Source organism: Vanacampus margaritifer, chromosome 9 (assembly GCF_051991255.1).
Source record: "Vanacampus margaritifer isolate UIUO_Vmar chromosome 9, RoL_Vmar_1.0, whole genome shotgun sequence".
NCBI lineage: Eukaryota > Metazoa > Chordata > Actinopteri > Syngnathiformes > Syngnathidae > Vanacampus > Vanacampus margaritifer.
The window spans coordinates 24,676,919-24,699,089 of NC_135440.1; the positions used below are offsets into that span (position 1 = coordinate 24,676,919).

Here is a 22,171-nt window from a genome sequence, read left to right on the forward strand (position 1 = left end):
CAATATAATGGAAACTACCAGCACGGCTATGCCTGCAGTAAATAGTACCTTTATGGCGATAATAACCTTCATTTTTTTATTCAGACTGTCACAAAGATGGTCATTAATCTCAGTGGTCATTTTGTGGCCACGTAGCTGCTCTGTACAAGTTCATTTTCGTAGCATAAGGAGGATGAAATGAAGCAATCTCATACAATGATTGGTGTTCTGCCTTTGAGTGCAACTGTTGAGTCACTTTCTATTGCTATCGTTGTTCCTCTTTTCGCTGAAAAACGACTCTGTCAAAACTCTCCAAGTGAAGAAAACATTTCTTAAAAGCAAAGTACGGACTATAGGTTAATGATAGCGATAGGCTGATATGTTTAGTCAAGGAGGCCGATAACCCAAATTTGAAGCCGATATTCATTTCCAGTAAAAAGGGGGAGTAAATATTGGCATCAAAAAAATTGTAAGAATACAAATGCCAATCTTGACTTTGTTGTAATGTCTTCTTCAGCATGTTTATTGAGCAATTTTTCCAGAGTTTTCAAAATGTAGAAGGTTTTTTATATATATATATATATCTAAGACAATAGACTTAATTTTAAATTTCCATAAAAAATGTTCAGGGAGCTCCCAAGGTTATCAGTCCATCTTAAAAAGTTAAATGGAAACTTAAACAAGTAAATACCCTTTATAGTTTTCTTCAGTAAATATTTTTTTCAAAATCTGCCCGTGGATCAGGGTGTAGAGATGGTCGTTCAGTAACCAGAAGGTCGGCTGTTCGATCCCCTCCTCACACACATTGCCTCCTGGTGTATGGAAAGGTGTGAATGTTTGGTGGGGGGCGGAGGGGCAGCTGTGGCTACTTAAATAGCCACCACAGTGTGAATGTGTGAGTGCATGAATATTGTATCCATTGTGAAGTGTCTTTGAGTTTCAAGAAAGAAAAGCGCTATATAAATCTGATGCATTATTATTATTATTAAATACCTGAAATCTTAAACTTTTACATTTCTTTGTTTTAATGCCGAACAAAAACAAAAGGTTCAGAAGGTTCCCAGGGTGAGCGGCATGTCTTATAAAGTTAACTGAAAGTGTCAATAAATAGTTCCCTGAGATTAAAATGGTTTTAGATTGACCTTTTATCGTCCGTCAGATTTTTTTTAAAAAGGCCGATACCGATATTCACCAAAGTGCCCAATATCGGCACGGTCTATCCCGTTAAAAATGCAGTAGGTTACATGCAAACATGGTGAAGCAGCATTTAGCTGTTATCCTGCTCATTAATGGAAAGTTGTTTTTTAAATCCAAGTTAAAAACAGTGTTGTTGGTTTTTTTTTAACATCCCTTTGATTAAATTCTTTACTATTTTTAGAAATCAGTTTCACTATTCAATGGTCTTTTTTTTTGTAATTTCCAAAAGCTACTTTTTATTTCTTTCATTTTCTTTAGAATGTATTTAAATATTGTTTGTAAATGTGTTTGAATCTTGTCAATGTACGCTATGTTCTTTTAGTAATTTTAATAAGTTACTTTTGTTCTTTTTGCTTTGCCTTTGAATGTCATTAACTCTTATTTGTGCATTGTAGCATTACTTTGCTTAATTCATATTACAGAGTGACAATAAAAAGTGTTTGAAGCCACATTTTACACCCAGCCAAATATATTCTTTAATTGGGATCAAAAACCCGAGTAGCATTCTCATTTTTCTTCTAATTTGCGTGTCAACTCTATGACTAAATCCATTGTCTTTTTAAGAAATAGCAAATATGATGCAAACCGGTGCAATTGTGCCTCTGTTTCATTCTGCTTATCTGTCTTCCCAGGTAGGCTGGTGGGAGAATGGCGTACTGAGACTGCGATATCCGGCCTGGTCCCGCTACGGGCCTTTCCTGAAACCTCCAGACGATGCTCAGCACCTGCGTGTTGTCACGCTGGAGGAACGACCATTCGTCATCGTGGAGCTGGCAGACCCCGCGTCTGGAACTTGCATCCGAGACTCTGTGCCCTGCAGACGGCCCCTCAATGCCAGGTTTGATGCCTTTTTGTGCGATGTTTCAACAAACAAAGCAGTGAACAGCTTTGTTTTAAAGTTCTGACAAAAAAAATAAAAAAATTTATAGTAAATAGTTTCCCAAAATTTTTACATAACTGAAATGTTAAACTTTCACTTATTTTCGAGTAAATATTATTATTTTTTCTTCTTTACAGGAGAGCTCAGTATTGTTCATTCGATTTGACATCATCATTGCTCTCCTTTTTCTTTTTTCTTTTTAAAACCAACAAATCAATTAAAAAAAAAATTAATAAATGTTTTTTTTTTTGTTTTCATTTTTTGTTTGTTTTTTAAATACATATACATATATATATATACATATACACACACACATATATATATATATATATATATATATATATATATATATATATATATATATATATATATATATATATATATACTTTTTTTTTTGTATGTGGGTGAGTATGTGTATGTGCGTGTGTGTGCGTGCGTGCGTGCGAGCGTGTGTGTATTCATCAGTTCACCTAAAGCCCATTAAAAAAAATCCCATACTAATAATGTAATATAATAATAAATTGCCAAATGCAGAAACATCAATGTAAGTTATCACGATGTAGTGGCTCTCGCTAACAGACAGAATTAAGTAACCGGAATTAGGTTAAAAAATTCTATATACGTAGACCATGTTTCTATAAATTTTGATATTTGGTTTTTATTTGAGGCAGATATTTTTTCCATTAAAATGTGATTTATGAGGAGGTTAGACCATTGGTCGATATTCAGAGTTTGTTTATTTTTCCAGTTAACAAGAATTATTTTTTTAGCGATAGTAAGGGCTACAAGTGTAGATTGAAATTGTTTATGTGGTAAGTCAGTTGTTGTTAGGTCACCTAGCAAACACAAGTTTGGAGATAAAGGTATCCTAGAGTCCAAAATAGCGGAAAGTTTTTCTAAGACTTTAGTCCAGAAATACATAACCGGAGTACATAACCATAAAGCATGAACATAAGTGTCTGTAGTGTTTTGTAAGCATTGGAGACAAATGTCGGAGTCTGAGAGTCACATTTTCTTCATCATATATTGAGTAATGTATGTTCTGTGAATAATTTTATATTGGATAAGTTGCAAATTTGTGTGTTTTGTCATTTTAAATGCATTTTCACAAACTTGAATCCAAAAGTCAGGTTCCGGTGCTATAGACAAGTCTGTCTCCCATTTCGAGATGGGTAAAGACATTTTATCAGTATATGAAAGTAACTTATATATTTTTGAAAGTTTTTTTGTTGTTGTCGGAGAAAGCTTGTTAATATCTTTAGCTAAAACAGGCGGTTGGAGCGTACCCCGAAGTGTTGGAATTTTTTTCTTTATCATATTTTTAACTTGTAGATAATTTCCGTTTTCGATTTAATTTTAACAAAAGCAAAAAGCAGCTTCTCTTATAAAGTTAAGTACAATTTTAAATAATTACATGCATAAAAAGCTCCATGAAATGAACTCTTAAACTGGTATCTCTCTGTGCTTGCAAATTTTGGGTTCTCATCAGAGTTCCTCAAAGGTTTCAAAAGAAAATTTGTCAGAACATGTTCAAAATTTCTTTGTGACAAGAAAACCTGTTTGACGAGTAAAAACTGTATGTGAGCATATTTGCAACCTTTTGCAACATTTTATGAACCATGAAGAAAACACTATGTTCGCAAACATTAACCTTTATCGGCCTTCAGATTTGTAAAAATGGCCGATATTCGTCAAAATGTTAAATATCGGCCCGGCCCGATAACCAGTGTATCTCTATCAAATAGTCTGCCGAGGGGAGGTTTTGCTGTCGCCTTTCTGTTATGAAAGGAGGTTTCTGAGCCATCAAGATGCCCTCCAACATCAGTCACCTCCCCAAATCGTGGTCTCTTTACTGCTTGACTGTAATCAATATCAGGCTTCTCTCCGGGGGGATGAGAAGAATGACTCAGAGGTTTTGGGAATTGCACATGGCCACGACGACGCTCTATAGTTCATCAGCTCCCGAAGGCGCGACAGCACCTACACCAACCTGGTCGATCAAACCTGTCAGCTCGGGCTCACTTTAATATGACCTGCTTCCCTTTCCTTTCCTTCTCATCTTTCCTGTTTCCAGTGCCAACCACGAGGGAGTGGTTCCCATGAAGCAATGCTGCAAGGGCTTCTGCATCGACATCCTCAAGAGATTGGCCAAGATAGTCGGCTTTACCTACGACCTTTACCTAGTGACCAACGGGAAGCACGGGAAGAAAATCGACGGCATTTGGAACGGCATGATTGGAGAGGCGAGTGCTGTGCTGTTGTTTGCTTATTTGTGCCTGCTGGCTTGTTTACTTGGGCGGAATTTTCTGTCAATAAGCCGTATGGCAACATTCGTCAGCCCCCTGGGTGACCATTAAACACAAGAATACACTGACAGAGATAGCAAGCGAATGGGAAAAGCAGACAGTTACACTAATTAAATGGACAAGCATGATGGTAAACACACGCTCCCGCAAACACATCCCAGCGCGGTTATCTAACGAAACACTCGCGTCAACATTGTCGGAGACCTTCTGGCTAGTTTGATTTGCCCTTGATATTTCCTTTGCATGTAGCGGTGCATTCGCCTGACTTGGATGCAGGCAGCAGGGGTTCAGTTTGCTCTTAGGTGTGAGTGTGAATGGTTGTCTGCCTCGATTGCTACTGTCTGGTGACTAGTCCAGGGTGTCGTCCACCTGGGGTGACATTTCACAAAGCATGTTCAACGTACACCGAGACGAACCCTGAACAGCGATTTGACGTACACTGAGAGATGAAACAGCTGATTTGAGGTAGTTATATGAACGCAGAGTAGTTTCACTACACTAAAAAGACCACATCAATGGAGCCCCGATTCGTCGAGTCACCATGGCAACGGGGAAGCGCAGAGCGCGGCGCCGCCCTCTGCTTGCGTGTTTTGTTTTGCTTTTTTTACCCCTTTCAATTGAAAATCCTTAATGCGATCATATGACAAATTTGAACATGACTATAGAAAAAAAAAATGCAACACCGCAGCGGCTCCCCGTACAGGAAGGCGGCGTGGGAGAACGTTGCTGCTCGGGTCAATGCGTACATTTAAATATAGTCCTTAATATAATATCACAAGGGAAACTTGTTGACTATTAGCTATTATATATATATTACACAAATACACAATATTAATTAATTTCATTTAGGTGCAATCCAGCGGGGGAGAAGCGCCCTTGACTTCAGATGAAATATGAAAAACATAAAACGACGGGTATGAGAAAAAAGTGCAACACACAATATATGCTGTGATGTGAGCGCATGTCTATGGCGCGGGTAATGTTGCAAATGTAAGGACTGACTAAGTTGCAGATGATGGACTCTGATGTGAAACGGTACCGTTCAAAAAGATAACTGTCTGGAAATGCCAGCATATCTTTGCGCGGTCTGATAACCATCTCGCAACGAATATTTTATTCCCCGCGCAGTAAAGCGGCACCTTCATCAAGGGTCATTGTCAAAAGGAAATGCCATGTTTGTGACAAAAGTGGACTTTACGCTCTAGACCAGAGGTGGGCAATCTCGGTCCTCGAGGGCCGGAGTCCTGCAGGTTTTGTAGGTTTCTCACTTCCAACACAAGCTGATTCCAATCAACAAGATCGTTATCAGGCTTATGCAGAGCTTGCTGATGAGCTGATCATATATCAGCTGTGTTGGAGAAGGGCAACACGCAAAACCTGCAGGACTGCGGCCCTCGATGCCCACCTCTGCTCTAGACTATAGGCATAATTACGCAAAAACTCGCCGCAGCAGAATTTATGAATGAGGAAATGAAATGTCATGTGTGGCTGAAAGGAGGCGGTGACAGAGAAAACCTCAAAGTTCATTGTGAAAAACCTGCCACAGACCAGGTTTGATTCATGGAAAACTGACCGAGAGCTTAAATGACCTCTTTTTATGAAACAGGCGAGAGTTACTTATTTTCCTCTGGCTTTAGTTACCTCCTTTTCTGAAACAGAAGACGCAGAGTTTCCAACATTTCAGTGTTTCTTGACCCAGGGTTCACACTAAACCTGCTTTGTGAAATACACCCCTTAATTGGATACGTCATGGATGTCAAATTTATTTTTGTCGCAGGCCACATCATAATTATGTTTTCCCTTGGAGGGCCTTTATGACTGTCAATCCATAAATACAACAAATTGATGGATTGCTAATTCTAAAATGAGAAGCATGTAAAAAATGATTTGTTCAACTGTTATTCAATTTACTTTAACACACAATTAGCAACTTTTCTCTCTTTGATGTTTACTTGATCATACAGTCCAAAAAATAAAACTTCAAACTGATAATAATGCACTCTTATTATGAGTAAAGAGTGAGTCATGCTAGGTTGGCTGTGTAGCAGCTGCGGCTAATGTTGGCTTTTTTACAGCGCTAATGCTTGCTTAGTATTGCTAGCGTTGCTATTTTGTTGAAGCTGAGCAGTATTTTCTTCGACTATTTATCACAACTACGCTTTTCGATTATCGCATGCCACTATGAATGGCCATATTTGAGAGTCGGGCTAGTGCACATCAATGAGGGCACAGCTTTTGGTAAAAGACTTGAGGTGGGCGTTGATTAGCCAAGTGAGGCTGCATTGAAATCTTGCTAGCTATTTTAAAACTGCAAACTTGCCTTTTTATGAAGTTTTATACGTTTCATTGACTTTCTCTATATTTCTCCCTCGCTGACCTCTAGTCGTCACAGATTTAAGAACGTTCGCACTGTGCTCTTCTTCCCCACTATCATTTATGACTTGAACCCCGGCCATAGCTGTCTATCAAATCTATTTTCACACACAAAAAGGGCCGATCAAATGTTGTCTCAGACTGGCGTGCGCCTTTTGATCAGATGTTCCAAAGCCTGCCATTCTTTGATCAGGTAATCCAGACTTGGCAAAGTTGAGGGGAGGGCGCTTTGCGTTCCGCCTCGCTTCATTTTTCTGCTGATTTGCTCTGAAGAGTGGATGTGCCATGTATAATGTAGATTAACATTTCACTTGTACAATCAGCTGACTTTTCAGGGTTGTGGTTTTTTTTTGGGGTGCTAAATAGTGGCAGTGAGGTGAGAGACTCTGGCTCATTTTGTATGCTAACGAGATGCAGAGGAGACACATGTTCTGTATTTGTACCATATTGTGCACTGAATATATGCACATTTTACAGATCTACAAATGGTCAGTGTAGAATCATATTTACCAGGGCTGAGATAATTGGATTCTCTCTCGTGTCGTTGCTTCCCTTCCCTTTTAGGTGGTATACAAGCGGGCAGACATGGCCATCGGCTCTCTGACTATCAATGAGGAGAGGTCTGAGGTTGTGGATTTCTCAGTCCCTTTTGTGGAAACGGGGATCAGTGTCATGGTCTCCCGTAGCAACGGAACTGTATCACCATCTGCTTTCCTAGGTAAGAAGCTTATTTTATGTGATGTATAGAAACAAATGGGATGTGACTTAGTGAATAGAATGTGACTGCTATTCTTTCTTTGCTAACTCAAAGTTTCACTCTGTCGGCAAATTCAGAGTTCCAATGGGAGTGTAAATGAAGATTTGTAGTATTTCACAACATGAACTGCTAATATCACAAGGATGATTATGTCATATAATACAAGCCTGTTTACGGGAGTCTTCTGTTTGCCCCCAAAGAGCCCTACAGCCCAGCAGTGTGGGTGATGATGTTCGTCATGTGCCTGACCGTAGTGGCTGTGACTGTCTTCATCTTCGAGTTCTTCAGTCCTGTGGGCTACAACCGCAGTCTGCAAACTGGCAAGAGTGAGTGATGAGTCCGCTCAGTCTGTTTTTCCCCACCTGATAGATGGGCGTGAATGCAGTCCATCACTGTCGTCCAACAGATCAAATGGACAAATAGTGAGCACGCAACTGACATGGGGTATTTGCTAGTGTAATAGCATTTACAAAATAATATACCCATGCTAACATCAGGAATATCGGATCAATAATTGAACACATTTTTAAATGGAAATAAAAACAACTAAATATATGTATCCATAACTCAATAATAAAAAAACAAGATTCAAAAAATTAAAAATCAATGTTGAAATAAATACAGGGATGTGATTTTTCCGCTAATTCGCGGAATTCCGCTTTTTTTATCTCCCCCCCCCCCAAAAAAAATTTTTTTTTTGTTTTTTTTTTTGTTTTTTTGTTTTTTTGTAGTTCATTGTGTATGCACATGACTCCGACAGATAACATCTTCTGCTATAACAAAGACATTTGTGGTATGCTCTAATATGAGTTACTTTTCATTTGGTCATGATACAATTATTTGTTCATGAAATTTGAACTCTTCAACATTATTTATGTGTTAACTTAGTAATCACATTAGTTAGATATGATGATATTCTCAGTGATAGTTTTTAAAAGCAAAGACAGTCCAATGTTTTTGAATGTGACTGATTTTGAGTTGACTAAAACTGCCATTTTATATGGGATAGTTTAATATACATTGAAAATGTATGCTGTTGTTTTGTCTATTTCTTTGTCATGTGAGTGCATTGAAAGTACTTAAAAACACGGAAAACCCATGAGCTCCGGGGGGCTTTGCCCCCCGTGTCCCCCCACTGCCCTGGACCTAGCGGCCCCCAGACCCCCGGCTAAATTTTCAGATAATTTCACTTTGGTCAAATCACATCCCTGTAAATACGCAAAGAAATATATATACAACTTATACTTGCGACTTGAGTTGCTCGACAAGTCAAGGTGAAGTTCTCCATGCAAGCCCTCCATGCAAGCCGGCAAGACTTCCTTGTTCGCCGAGCCGCTCACTTGTCCAATGAAAGGCAATTTGCAAGGGCGGATCCAACCCAAGACATGCTTAGGACCGCCTCCTCATTTAAATAACATTTCGTCTTGGCAGAGCATCTGCAGCATGAAATAAATAAATGTGAGAGCAGAGTGTTTTTATTTATTTAATGGTATTTAATTCTATTCTATTTATTTTTGTATTTATTTTGACATTTTTTTATATTTATTTATGGATATTGTTGTTTTTATTTCCATTTATTTTATTTTTTGAGATTTAATTTTAGAATTACATTTTTTTAGATCCGTTTTTATTTTCGCTTTTAGTCATTTATTTAGTCATTTATTTATCTTTAAATTTGGCAGTTTTGGTTTTCCATACTGCACAAGCTAACCAAGACAAAATAAGTAATGACCATGTCCACGACCAAGTCAGTCAGTCCTGCAGGTGAAACGCACCCTCTACGTAATATATCGCTTGCAGTCATTGTTGTAGATACAAATAGTATCGTTATCAGTCTTCGTTATTTTTTGGTTGAAGATGGTCTGGCGCCAAACCTCTCTCTGTCTTCCTGTTTAGGCAGCGTTGCCACGTTTGGTCCGGGTTGATTTAGCATCACGCTGGCATTTTTATAGTTGCACCAGAAGCTGGCCAGTAAAAATGGATATGGACAGCAACCAGATTTGAAGGCTGTTTATATATCATTGTTTCATGAATCATGAAAAGTGTGAACTCTGAATATCGACCAATGGTCTAACCTCCTCATAAATCACATTTTAATGGAAAAAATATCTGCCTCAAATAAAAACCAAATATCAAAATTTATAGAAACATGGTCTACGTATATAGAATTTTTTAACCTAATTCCGGTTACTTAATTCTGTCTGTTAGCGAGAGCCACTACATCGTGATAACTTACATTGATGTTTCTGCATCTGGCAATTTATTATTATATTATATTATTAGTATGGGATTTTTTTTTTTAATGGGCTTTAGGTGAACTGATGAATACACACACGCTCGCACGCACGCACGCACACACACACACACACGCACATACACATACTCACCCACATACAAAAAAAAGGGTATATATATATGTGTGTATATGTGTATATATATATGTATATGTATTTAAAAAAAAAAAACATTTATTAATTTTTTTTTAATTGATTTGTTGGATTTAAAAAAAAAAAAAAAAAAAAAGGAGAGCAATGATGATGTCAAATCGAATGAACAATACTGAGCTCTCCCGTAGAGAAGAAAAAATAAATAAATAAATAAATAAAAAAAAATAAAAAAAAAGAATCATGAAAAGTTGAAGTGATAAAGCCATCGATTTGTTTGCATGATTGTTTTAATCTGATTCATGGCTTATTGATTTATGTTTATGTCACATTTGTGAAGTTATAGTGAAACCTTCAAAAACTGCAAGTCTAAACCTAAAACTTTTAAGTAGATAAAAAAAACAACCGTCTTTCATTTTCATTAATTAATGGTTCATTGGCTTTCATTTTTATGAGACCAAAACATGTATTTATAATAAATCCGATATTATTTTTTAGTAATACTGATTCATTTATGCTTGTGTTAATAAAAAAATAAATTAAAAAAAACCCAGGAAGAGGTTTTTGAAAAAAATAATGGCGTATTCAATTGCAATCGCACCATCGGGAAAAGAAAATCACAATTCGATTATTTTTCAAAATCTTTCAGTCCTACTTCATTTCCAGATTTCAAATGCTTTAATTGGAATGTGATTGTTCAGTGCTCTGTTAGTTAAATGTGTGATAGAGAGTCACGAAAGCTTCGAGGTTCTTTTTACACCTGCAAATTGAGAGTTGTGACAGTATCAGGAGGCTGCACACTATCCGCATGCCTGTAACTTGAGATAACTTTCTCTCTTTGCCAAAAAGTCACCAATAGTGAATGAATACAACTGTTATGTTTTTGCACCGCAGCAGCTCAGGTGGAGGCATTGAGAAGACAACTTTTATGAAAGATACAGAAAAAGGCATTCGCTTATTTAAAAATGTATTTCCCTCAGTGGGTCCGTGTGCCATTGTTGTTGATTTTTTTTCCCCCTCTCACTTTCTGAGTGAGCTGTCGCCAAGAGTTATGGTTAAGAGGCAGCGTCGTGCTTCCTTGATGCTAGCGCACAGAGGGTGGTCGGCATCCTGGTGCACAGGAAATATGAGAAGTGTCATTTTGGAGCATCAGTATCGTCTCTAGGTGATTGTTGGAAAGCGCAGTTGACTTTAACGTAATATGCTGCCCCCTATTGAGTGGGAGTGCGAAACATAAATCGCATGATTGTTCAAATCAAGTACAAGTGTTGCCTTTTGACTGTCGCTGAAGAGGGAGTTGTTGAACTGCATCCGAGTATGTCTAACATTGAAGAGGCCATCTTTTATTCAGCAGCGTAGTTTGTACTCCTGTGATGTTTAATGTCTCTGATGCATCGGACGGTTTCCTTCTGCATGATTGCTTCACTTTGCATAGATTTAACTGACTCGTCCTCGACTTCCTCACTGTCGTAACAGCTCGAGTGGTGATTTGTACCTTGAGGTTGCGTTATTGTCCTCTGAATGCATGGTCAGTAACTTGCTGTCAGTATGCTGGCTAGATATTTTTATATATCATTTTACATGTCATTCACTGAGGTTTCATTTGAACGCTTCTGTGTAGTGCTGTCACGATTGAATATTTTTAGAATTGATTAATTGATTATTTAATTGATTAATCAAATAATCTGATTCATTTTAATTTGGTGTTAAAGTGTATTACACATTTTTTTCCCCTGATTACTGTTTATTACCCAGTGATTGGTGTTTATTTCATACTTAGTATTCTTATAGTGATTTAAAAAAGGGGGGGGGGGGGGGGTTGATGCCCAACTATGCCATTGTTTTCCAAAGTAAAAAAATATATATACTGTATAATGAGTCTTCTCTCATGAAGGACTACAGAAATCAGTGAACAATTGCTGTTGATATGCTGAAATCAATGAATAACTAATTTGCTCCCAAAAACGTATAAATATGTTCTATTTTAAATATTACCATGGACCTTAAAACGTATTTATAAAAAAAAATTATGCTAGAGCATACAGAAAGCTTTGAAAAACCAGAAGCTTGAAGCAATGGTAGTTATTACACAAACGGCCAGCAGGTGGCAGCAGAGTATAAGGAATCAACCAGGGCCATGTTGCAAAAGGCACTTTTCCCCACTGTTTCAAACAAGTGATGAAACTTAGCTATATTCTAATGCTAAATGCTGCAAACGAAAACAGATAGATATATATTTTTCCTGATGAAAGAAGAGACACTAATCTTTCTTTTGGGAGGTTCCGTGTTTTCATAGCAATAAAACACAGTATTCTGTGGGCCGTGTAGAATCAAAGTATCAGTCAAGAATCAGTCAAAATCCAGTAAAAACAGCCGGGAGCAAAGGGGGTTGAAAATGGCTGGGAGTGAATGCGTTAAAATAGTTGTTGATTAATTTGATAATCAATTATTTGTCGATTAATCAATTAATTTTGACAGCTCTACTTCTGCGCAGCCTCATGTTTGTGCACACAAATTTTACAACCATTTTCTTTCCCCCTCTCATCTCCCCGGACAGAGGCTGGAGGCTCGACTTTCACCATAGGAAAGTCTGTGTGGCTTTTATGGGCCATTGTCTTCAATAACTCTGTGCCGGTGGAGAACCCCAGAGGAACAACGAGCAAGATCATGGTGCTGATCTGGGCCTTCTTCGCCGTCATTTTCCTGGCCTCGTACACTGCTAACCTGGCGGCCTTCATGATCCAGGAGGAGTACATTGACACGGTGTCAGGGCTCTCAGACAAGAAGGTATTTCATTGCTTGAATGCTAATGAGCTGTACTGGGAAAAAAAAGGCAAATTGAAGTCGTAAGGGAGTCAAATCCCATGAATTTAAACATTAAAATTGATTACAGTGGAGGGCTTGAAGAAAAGGATAAAATCTCATTTACCATAATGCTATTACCACAGTCCTTGAATACTTAAAAGGCAGTTCTAAATACTAAAAGTCCACAGCTTGACCTTTCCCCCCCCCAAATTTTTTTTGACTGTGCTCAAAGTGTAACAACTTAGTCTGGAAAGGGGACAGAAATAGGTCAAACAGATTGGTGCACAGCCTGAGGCGTCTCATGCCCCTTCCATCGTCTTTAGTTTCAGCATCCCGAGGAACAGTACCCACCGCTGAAGTTTGGCACGGTGCCCAACGGTAGCACGGAAAAAAACATCCGCTCCAACTACCCAGACATGCACCAGTACATGGGCAAATACAACCAGAGAGGAGTGGAGGACGCCATTCTCAACCTCAAGACTGGGTTTGTTTACCCTAACTTGGTCCTCCTGTTGATTCAGTGTTTTTCTGTCACCATTTGCATTCCCCCGTCCTTCTCACTTCTTTTATTTGGAAGCTGTATGCAACAACACACACACAAACATACAAAATTAATACAGTTAAATGAAACATGAACTATATTAACCAAAATAACTACAAGTTACAAGAACTGTTTTTAATTAAACTGTCAATTTTCTTTGTGTCAAGAATAACTGATTGAATGAAGAATTCCGGTCATTGACTGTTCAAGAAATGGCAGTAACCTGAATAATTCTGACACGAAATCGGAAACCACAAATCCAGTTCTATTTTATTTGGCAATAATCATTATCTGTTATTAAAAGAAATTTAAATCAGAAATATCGTTTTATTGCTGTAAACAACTTCATCTCCACCTCTTTGGATTTGTTGTCAATTAGGCATGGGCCGAGATTAGAGTCTGACATCATAATAACAAAATCAATGCAGTATCACGCTATTATGATACTAAAACTACAGCTCTTAAAATTGAAATATTCGCCCCTATTGAACACAATCCATTTAATTTTTAAACAAAATATAGAATATTTGGAATATTATGACGTGTAACATGTTAACTCTTTGACTGCCAGACGTTTTCAGAAAAGGGATGCCGTGGGTGCCAGCCGATTTAAGCATTTTTGACTGATCTTTCAAGGTCCACAGAAAATTATGTGTTTGGACTATGGAAACACACAGACTACCAAATGAAAGATTGGACTCTCATCTTTCATCAGAAAAAAAAGTTTGTTTCTACCTTATTCCGTTTTTCAGTAATCAACAATAGAAAATGGTTAGTTTCACCTCTGTTTTGAAACAAACGTCTTTTAACGTCTTTGGCACTCCTCCATAGGATTTTACTAAACGTTATTTAACGTTTACGTAAATAAATAATTAAATAAATAAATAAATAAATGTTTCTGTTTCTATACTTCTTAATAAGTTGCAGTATCCCATGGTTGGGGAGCTATTTTTAGAACAGACCCGTGGGCAACTCATGTTTTCCTTGGGCTAACTAGTACGCACTGGCACCATGTTTTTTTTTGGGGGGGGGATAATGCACTTCAAGGCACTCGTCTTCTCTGATAGCTTTAAAAGGAGGGGGGGGGGGGGGGTGTAACAGGAGGCAATTAACTTCAAAGAGGCGACTCATTTACTCAACTGTACAAGAAGCCAAGCATATTGTGCCCTGCATAGAAGTCCCCTCAAAAGTGAAAAGAGCCCGTTACTGGTGACAGCCACTATTAGTGGTTATTGAAACCTTGACTTTTTAAACCCACGCTAAGCCGTCAAACTGGAAAATCAGCCTATTCTCAGTCTTCGGCATCTCGGTCCGTGTGGACACCTCAAGCACGAATGTTTTTAAGACTTGTTTCCAATTATTTTGCAAGGTGGGTTTCTTCTTGACAAGAATCTTATTTTCGCATTAGAGCTGTAGCCACATCGTTAACAGACTCCCTCCATAAAATTTTTAAGCCTTATAATCAAATTTTTTCTCCACAAAGATTGTTTATTGCGCTTCATTTGTTACTTTGGGGACACATTGAAACAGTTATGGCTAGTAATTGTGTTCCTCGCACATATTAAGCTGGGAATATATTTCAGTTGCTGTGGCGACCAACTTGAAGCGATGGACTCACTTCCCCTGATGAATCAATGAATCTGTTCTAATTGGAGACACAAAATCGCCTCGATTTGAACCTAAAAGTGTTTATAGGTCTAAAATGTGTTTCTTTTGACTGGATGGATTTATATATCGGCAATACCACAGTATGAGAATAAAAAAAGGACTTTCATTAGATGAGAGTTGTTCCAACTCTAATTACATGGTGATGGCTTCTTTACATCAAAACCTGCCAAAAGCACAAACAAGAATCCTTGTTATTATTGCTGCCAAGTTGAGTTTCTTTGATTAGCAGTAGATTTATGTCAGCAGATTTTAGTGTACAGTATTATGGGCCAGTAAAGAATCTAAGCACACAGAAATGAGCAGCAAAGACACCATGGGGATGCTCATCTCTCTATTATTCCACCATATAAAAACACACAAACACGTTCAAACAGAAATCAAACCAAAGCAGATACTTAACTCGCTTGCTAAGAATTAGGAAAAAAAAAGAAAGTGCCACTTCTCTAAGTCACCACGTACATGACTGGATAATTAAGAAAGGTCCCTGATTAAAAGAGAGTTCAGAACTAACAAGGAACAAATGGCTGGCCAAGAATGACAGAAAAGCAATCCAGCATTGAGAAGAACCAGCACACAGCACGAGGCCATGAAATAAAAATGACCCAAAAGGCATCCATTTTAATTGTGACAGCAGCAGATCATGTATTTTACACCACACTTGTCCTCATTCTTATTTCCCTCACACCTGCCGTGTCGCAGCTGTGTTATGGTAAAAGCCTGCATCGGCATTCTCTTCAACTCTGACTCACATTTTAATCTTTTGTCACGCTTTTTCTTCTCATGTGTGCAAATTCTGTCACCTTCGCTTTATCGCTCCCAACACCTTCAAGAATGTGGGTTTTATTTTTATAGACAGTGCATCAGTACAGTGGTGCAAAAGCCGGCAGCTCCTAATTTCCTTACCAAGCTGGGCACTTTTGGCGGAGTGAGAATTCGGTGGCAGAAAGTCGATCTAAACCTTACAACCTGCTCAGACCACGTCTAAGTAACCGGCGCAGGGTAAACGGCTGGTCTAACATGACTTATTTCATTCATAAATATGTAAATAGTGGGTATTAGACTATATTATATATCATATATATACTAGTGCCCTACCGATATGCATTTTTTTGGGGGGGCCGATGCTGATACCGATTTTTGGCAGAAAATAATACCGATTACAATTAATCTGCCGATTATTTAAAAATATATGTAATGCATAAAATTACCCCCCCCCCCTTTTCAATTCCTTTTCAATGGGTGTCACTTACATACAAACTTTCGCTATTAAGAGTCTCTGCTTTGAATGGCAAGTCCATTGTATGACCTCATCAACAAATTTCATACACCCAATTTTCACATAACCTTTTGTACTCGCCACGTAGAAACGTTACACATTACAGAGACATTGGCGACAAAAGGGTAAGGCCAGTTCTGACTCGAATGGAAACATTTTAAACCTGTGTTCGTTTTCCATGGCCAATTCACAATTTAATGTGAGTCGCCGCCGATTTGTGCATAATCCTAAAAATACCAACATCAGGTCTAACCGCCAAGCTATGCCACACACCGTGCAGGATTCACACCGGTCTGGAAAATAGAGCCCTGTACAACCAGCACAGCACCTCCTTTTTTTCCTCATTTTCCGATAAAAATCTTTATCACCAGCCATGTGTTTTGCGTAATCCTAGTTTATTTGATCCCAGGCTTGTCATCATTCTTGGCGCCTGGAAGCCGTGTCACCGCAGATATAACTCACTGTTATCGCGCTTTAAATAATTGAAACTATTGCTAGCTAGTATCCTACTGTTTTGTTTGTTGCTTACAGCTTTTTCTCCTAATCTGACATTTTATCCAATCATTCATCCTTGCATCCATGCTTCTTCAACTCTATTTTGGTCTTTTCTTTTACCCTTCAAGTGCGTTTTCTCGCTATGTCTGCATTTAAACTTTATAATCCTCCCCACTCTAGCCCATGTCTTTTTCCCCCTGAAGTGTGTAAATCTTTTTCCTCCTCTCTCTCTATTTTCCCCCGTTGTCACCGCGCACTTCACGACGTATAAATCCCCATCCTCCCCTCTGCCTCCTACACGTACATTTCCCTCATCATCTCTGCATCATTTCATTCCCCTTGTTTTTGCTCTCTTTGCCAAGCCGGCTTTGCTATTCCACCCATTCTGTTTTGACATGCAAAGACTGAACTTTTTATGCTGCTACTATCGCTCTAAGGGTTTGTTGACTGTATTTTTCTGCACTGCAAACTCCCCTTCCCATTAGCATTTAGTTAATTAGAGGCAATTTGTTGCCAAGTTTTATAAAATAAATCTGATTTTTTTTTTTTTTTTTTTTTTTTAACTGTGATTACGATTAGAATCCGTTTCATCCCTATCATCCCTTGCTTCTACCACCCCCTCGATCCTCGCCTCCTACTCCCATTAAATGATGAATGCATTTTTCCTTGATCCCTTTACAGGAAACTGGATGCTTTTATTTATGATGCTGCAGTATTGAACTATATGGCCAGGAAGGACGAAGGTTGTAAGGTACGAACCAACTCCCACGCACACAGTGCTTACGCACAGCGGACATAAATAGAGAAAAATTGACATATTTACTCAGCTTTGTATAATGTGCCTGTTGTCCTTCTCCCCACCTCCAAGGTGATGACCATAGGCTCGGGGAAGGTTTTTGCCACCACAGGCTACGGTATCGCCCTGCACAAAAACTCACGCTGGAAACGTCCTCTTGACCTGGCCCTTCTGCAGCTGGTGGGAGATGGTGAGGATGACGAGGAAAGGAAATAATTAAGTCAATTTGGTGGGCAAAATGACTGGCCCGGGAGCGGGTGAGAGAGCGCTGCAATGAATGGCAGGGGGTGGATTGGAGATGGAGGACACAGGGGGTAGATGATGGAGAGGTGTTAGGAGAAAGCGATGGTTGGAAGGTGTTTTGATCATGACAAGGGGAATAATGGTGTGTAGGAGAGGTGATGGTGGTTGTGGTGGGAAGACCGATGCCTAAAAGGTCTCTTTACTGTCTGGCTGTGAGTGGGAAATAAAACAGGGAATGGCACCAAGAGGAATATGATTGTCCATTTAAAAGATTGCTTGAGTAACACTTTTTTTTTTTTTCTCGGTACACGGGAACACGGGCCTCCCTCCGTTTTTGTGTTCTGAATTTCAATGCGCTTTCCCTGCTCGGGAGGGTACAAAAAACGAATTTATCTTTGTGAGTCCGTGTCGAAAAGGATCATCGCGACTTGAGTGGTGATTTTACACTTGTTACAGATTAGCTGACACTGACATCGACAGGGAGTCTAAGGACAAAAATGATGAAAGAAAGTCCAAGACAATGCGACACGGGTGATTAGGAATGAGAATAATCATCAAATATTCCGTCAGATGATGGTATCGTTAATGTGGAATTCATTGTTGCGTGTTTGCTTACAAGTGGGGTGCAGTACTTGGCTGCCACCAGCAGAGGCGCTCTTGATTCAGTAGCAACCAATTTGTTGTCCATAAAAACAACTTGAGACTTTGAGCTATTGTCACCGTTGTCTGTTGGACAGAAGCCTCATATGCCCAAATTTGGTATTTTTTATTTTTATTTTTAACCGATACTGTTTGTTTGTCCCCCATCTTTTTACTCATTACCAACCAACTAAAAGTGTTGAAAATAGCTTGAGAACAAATCGATTAACATTCTTGAACACAAAACTGTCAAATTGTTGACATATGTCACTTCAAGATTGCAAGTCTGGATGTTTTTAGTCAATATTTATTTAGATTGTTTACATTTGAGTCGAGATGTTTTGTTAAAAAAGGATAATGGAATGCTTTGGTGTAGAATGTATCAGTCAGACATAAAGGTACGTTTGTATGCAGATCCATTTCTTCCCATTCCCCTACATAACTTCAAGTCAGCTATCGTTTCATTTATGGCATCACTCATGGCTCTAAGATCTTTGAAAAAGCGTTTGGAAAAATAAAATAATCTCAGCCATTTGCTTTTGTGAAGTATTAAATAGGGGGTTCAAAACTACTTCTTGAAAAATGAAGGAAGCACATTTTAAGGCACTTATTGAACTTGTAAGTGTGCAAATATTTGACAACTTGTAGTAAGACCTCCAGGTTTCATTATTGCACTACATTTTCATGATGACTGAGTGATTTTGTGGAGGACACCAAAGGCACTTTGCAGTGATATTGACCCACCGCCTCCAGTCAGCATTTCTCTGCTCAATACGACTGGTGCTTCAGAACTCTCCTTCTTTTCCTTTCGGCTTAGAAAAATGTAGTCCAATGCTTATAACTAGTTAACATAAAAATTAAAGAGGAAAATTTAGAACATGACAATTTGTTAACAATGGAATCATTATTAGAATACTCTTTGTCTGCTGCGCAAACTGTATTTGGGATTATGGGAGGCATCTTGTGTGTCCAATAGAGAAAATCAGTTTTGCAATCAGCACACTAATGCTTGATTATCATTTTACATTGTCCACCACACACATTTATTGTCACAATTGGATGCCGATTGCTTGGCTTTTTCGAGGGCTCAAAATCAGCTTTGCTTATGGCGTAGCGGACAAAGCCCTTTAGTTGTTTCTGGCATGCAGACACTTTAGCTGCTTACACACTGATAGTGCCAATTTGGTGCCAAGATCTATTAAATAAGGCTGGCGTCTGCCGCTGAATAGCTGGACCAGGAGAGGAGAAAAACTGCGCGCAGACAGCCTTGACATGCAGGCGTTGCTGGCTCTCTCAAAAATGCTAACATTGTTTTGAATCACTGAAAACTAAACTTTTGAATTATTTCTGCTAAGGCGCAGACTTTATAAAACCTTTTAACAACTTTTTTCACTATCTGCTTGCAAAAGATGGCAATTTTTTCCTTTTTATGCCTTGTTACCTTTAAGAGACAGTGTGTATTTACCGCCATCTAGTGGTGAACTAATAAATCAATTTTAGAAAACTTTGTATTCGTTTCAATAATATGCAAAAAAATAAGTCATATCACATCAACGGACATTTTTTTAAAATATATATAATCGTATGTCTTGTAATTGCTAATTCTATTACATAGGTCACGCCGTGCTTTACAGGTGGCTGACGGTTTGCTGCCATCTTTCTTACGGATACCCAAAGGAGAAGAACTTGGCGAACGTAGTTAGCCTCTGGTGGTAATTCGGGCTCCCGCAGCTCCTCTCCCTCTGCCTTGCTAGCTTCTCCCGCTAGCCGCTCTTGCTAGCTGCTCCAGCTAGTTCTTGCTAGCCACTCCAGTGAGTTCTTGCTTGCCGCTCATGCTAGCTCCTCCTCGCCGGGTTGCTTGCGTGCTTGCTCCCTCACTCCAAATAATCATTGGTAGTAATTGAAAAGAGGTAGGCTTAGGAAGTGAGGTCTGTCTGAGACACTGTAGCATGCTTCATAATCGTTGCATTTTATTAGTTCACCACTAGATGGCACTAAATAAAACACTGTATCTTTAAAATGATCTTACAATTGTGCCTCAGTGTCTGATTTTTAAACGTAATATTCTACTAGGCTATGTGTGTCATTTGACTATATTGACTATGGAAAAATATTGCTTTTGATAATGCAGTCTGCCCCGGTTTTATCCAATGTTATTCTTCATGCAACAAACAAGTTGAAACTGACTGAATCAACACTTATTCTATCCAAAATCAAGACTCATCAAACAAGAATCAATTCGACACAACTAGCTCCATTTTTCACGATCAATTAATTGACAATTTTTCCCATCCCTTGTGACTTGTTACATGAAGTAATTTTCTTGCCGTGTTTCAGCATGAAGCAGCGCTTATCTGCATTGGACGCATCAACTCTCAGGGTGCTGTGGAATTAGACGGAGGTTTTTTGGGAGTAGATTACTAAGGGAGCGGATTACCTTGCTGTGATGTGGAGGAAAGGAACCCTCAAAGGCGGCATCCCAACTCTTGTGTCGCACCTTCAGCTGGGCTAATACATGTCACAGGGTTACATCATCGCCGTAGCGTGCTGTATCATTTTACAAGCTGAGCTTTGCTTTGTCAACCCAAAAGTGTTTTTGATCTCCCTATTGCTGCCTCGGGAGCACGCCGTCTATTGATCTCGCTCCATCTCGTTTCCTAATAGAAATGCAGACTGTGCACTCTTGTCAGCCCTATTTCCATTTTTCAAAACTTTTCTTTTTTTTTTTATTCCCGCTATATGTTATCCAATAAGTAAGTACTAAAAAGCGGTGGAAACTGAGCTTTTTTGCTGGCTGGCTGTTTTTCAGCGGCTTCATATCAAGGTATTTGACATGTTGTGATTATAGCACACAATTGTTTGGGTCACGGTTTTCTGCACATCTGCGGAGGAGCTCGGTCGGCCTCTCTGGACATGTTTGGCAACATGCCGCATCTGGCGCATAGCAGCGAAGTGTGCAAGCGTGGCGACACACAAAAACAATTCTCTTGCCAAATAATTGGGTCTATTCACCGGCAGTTGGGCTTAACATGGTGGCATTCAGCGATGTTTTCTTTATGAACTCCGAGCAGCTTACTTTAACTCACAAAAGAGTTAAAGTAAGCCCATCCTTGCAATAAACTGTGTTCTCGGATGTATTTCGTGCATTAGTGGATTAAAATTGCAATTCTTTATTCGCCATTATAAAAAGGAGAAAAAAAAAAACACTATTATTTATTGGTCCAACACAAGATGGGTTTAAACCTCTGAACTCAAGCCTTCCTTCTCGCAGAGAGCTCAGACGGGGCATTGGAACAAGACTTTGACCCTTTTGTCCTTTTGTAGGGAACAGGAGGATGTTTACTTATGATAATTAGTTCCAGCTGGCATGCGCTTGCACGTTACAAGAAAATTGATTTAGGAACACTGGTGCGAACAAGGGCAACGCCGTGGTGTACTGTTGTCAAAGAGCAAGCAGGTCTCAGGTGCGACCTTTTCTGCTCTCCTCTGCTTCGGTCCTCTGCGGGTGTGTCGGGTTTCTCGCAGACGCTGTCCAATTGCAACCAATGAATGTCATTGTTATCTGTTTTACCTTAAAACAGACCACAAATGTCTGTTAAGGGAAATTTATTACAAGAGAAGTCAGTGCATTGTATAGTAGGTGCGCACTTAATAATTTAAGACTGATGTCAGTGTGAACAGTGCTCGACTGTGTCTGGTTATGAGCTTGGTTTGCCTTGTAAATGTAGTTAGCGTTGAGCAAAGTGTTGCATGTTGTAGCAACATATTCAAACAAAGCTGAATATTTGAATCAGGGATGTGATTTTTCCGCTAATTCGCGGAATTCCGCTTT

General features: G+C 39.0%; 1 protein-coding gene across 2 annotated transcripts in view; it reads left to right on the forward strand.

Annotated features, from left to right (window-relative positions):
• grin2db (glutamate receptor, ionotropic, N-methyl D-aspartate 2D, b) overlaps positions 1 to 22,171 on the forward strand; it is an 83,500-nt gene that overhangs the window by 46,803 nt on the left and 14,526 nt on the right. For both annotated transcript variants that reach the window (XM_077574777.1, XM_077574778.1), the window contains 8 exons: positions 1,809 to 2,014; positions 4,131 to 4,299; positions 7,300 to 7,453; positions 7,693 to 7,818; positions 12,434 to 12,663; positions 13,005 to 13,165; positions 17,343 to 17,412; positions 17,530 to 17,647. In XM_077574777.1, coding sequence (XP_077430903.1) covers positions 1,809 to 2,014; positions 4,131 to 4,299; positions 7,300 to 7,453; positions 7,693 to 7,818; positions 12,434 to 12,663; positions 13,005 to 13,165; positions 17,343 to 17,412; positions 17,530 to 17,647 — 1,234 coding nt within the window. The remainder of the gene's footprint in view (positions 1 to 1,808; positions 2,015 to 4,130; positions 4,300 to 7,299; positions 7,454 to 7,692; positions 7,819 to 12,433; positions 12,664 to 13,004; positions 13,166 to 17,342; positions 17,413 to 17,529; positions 17,648 to 22,171) is intronic.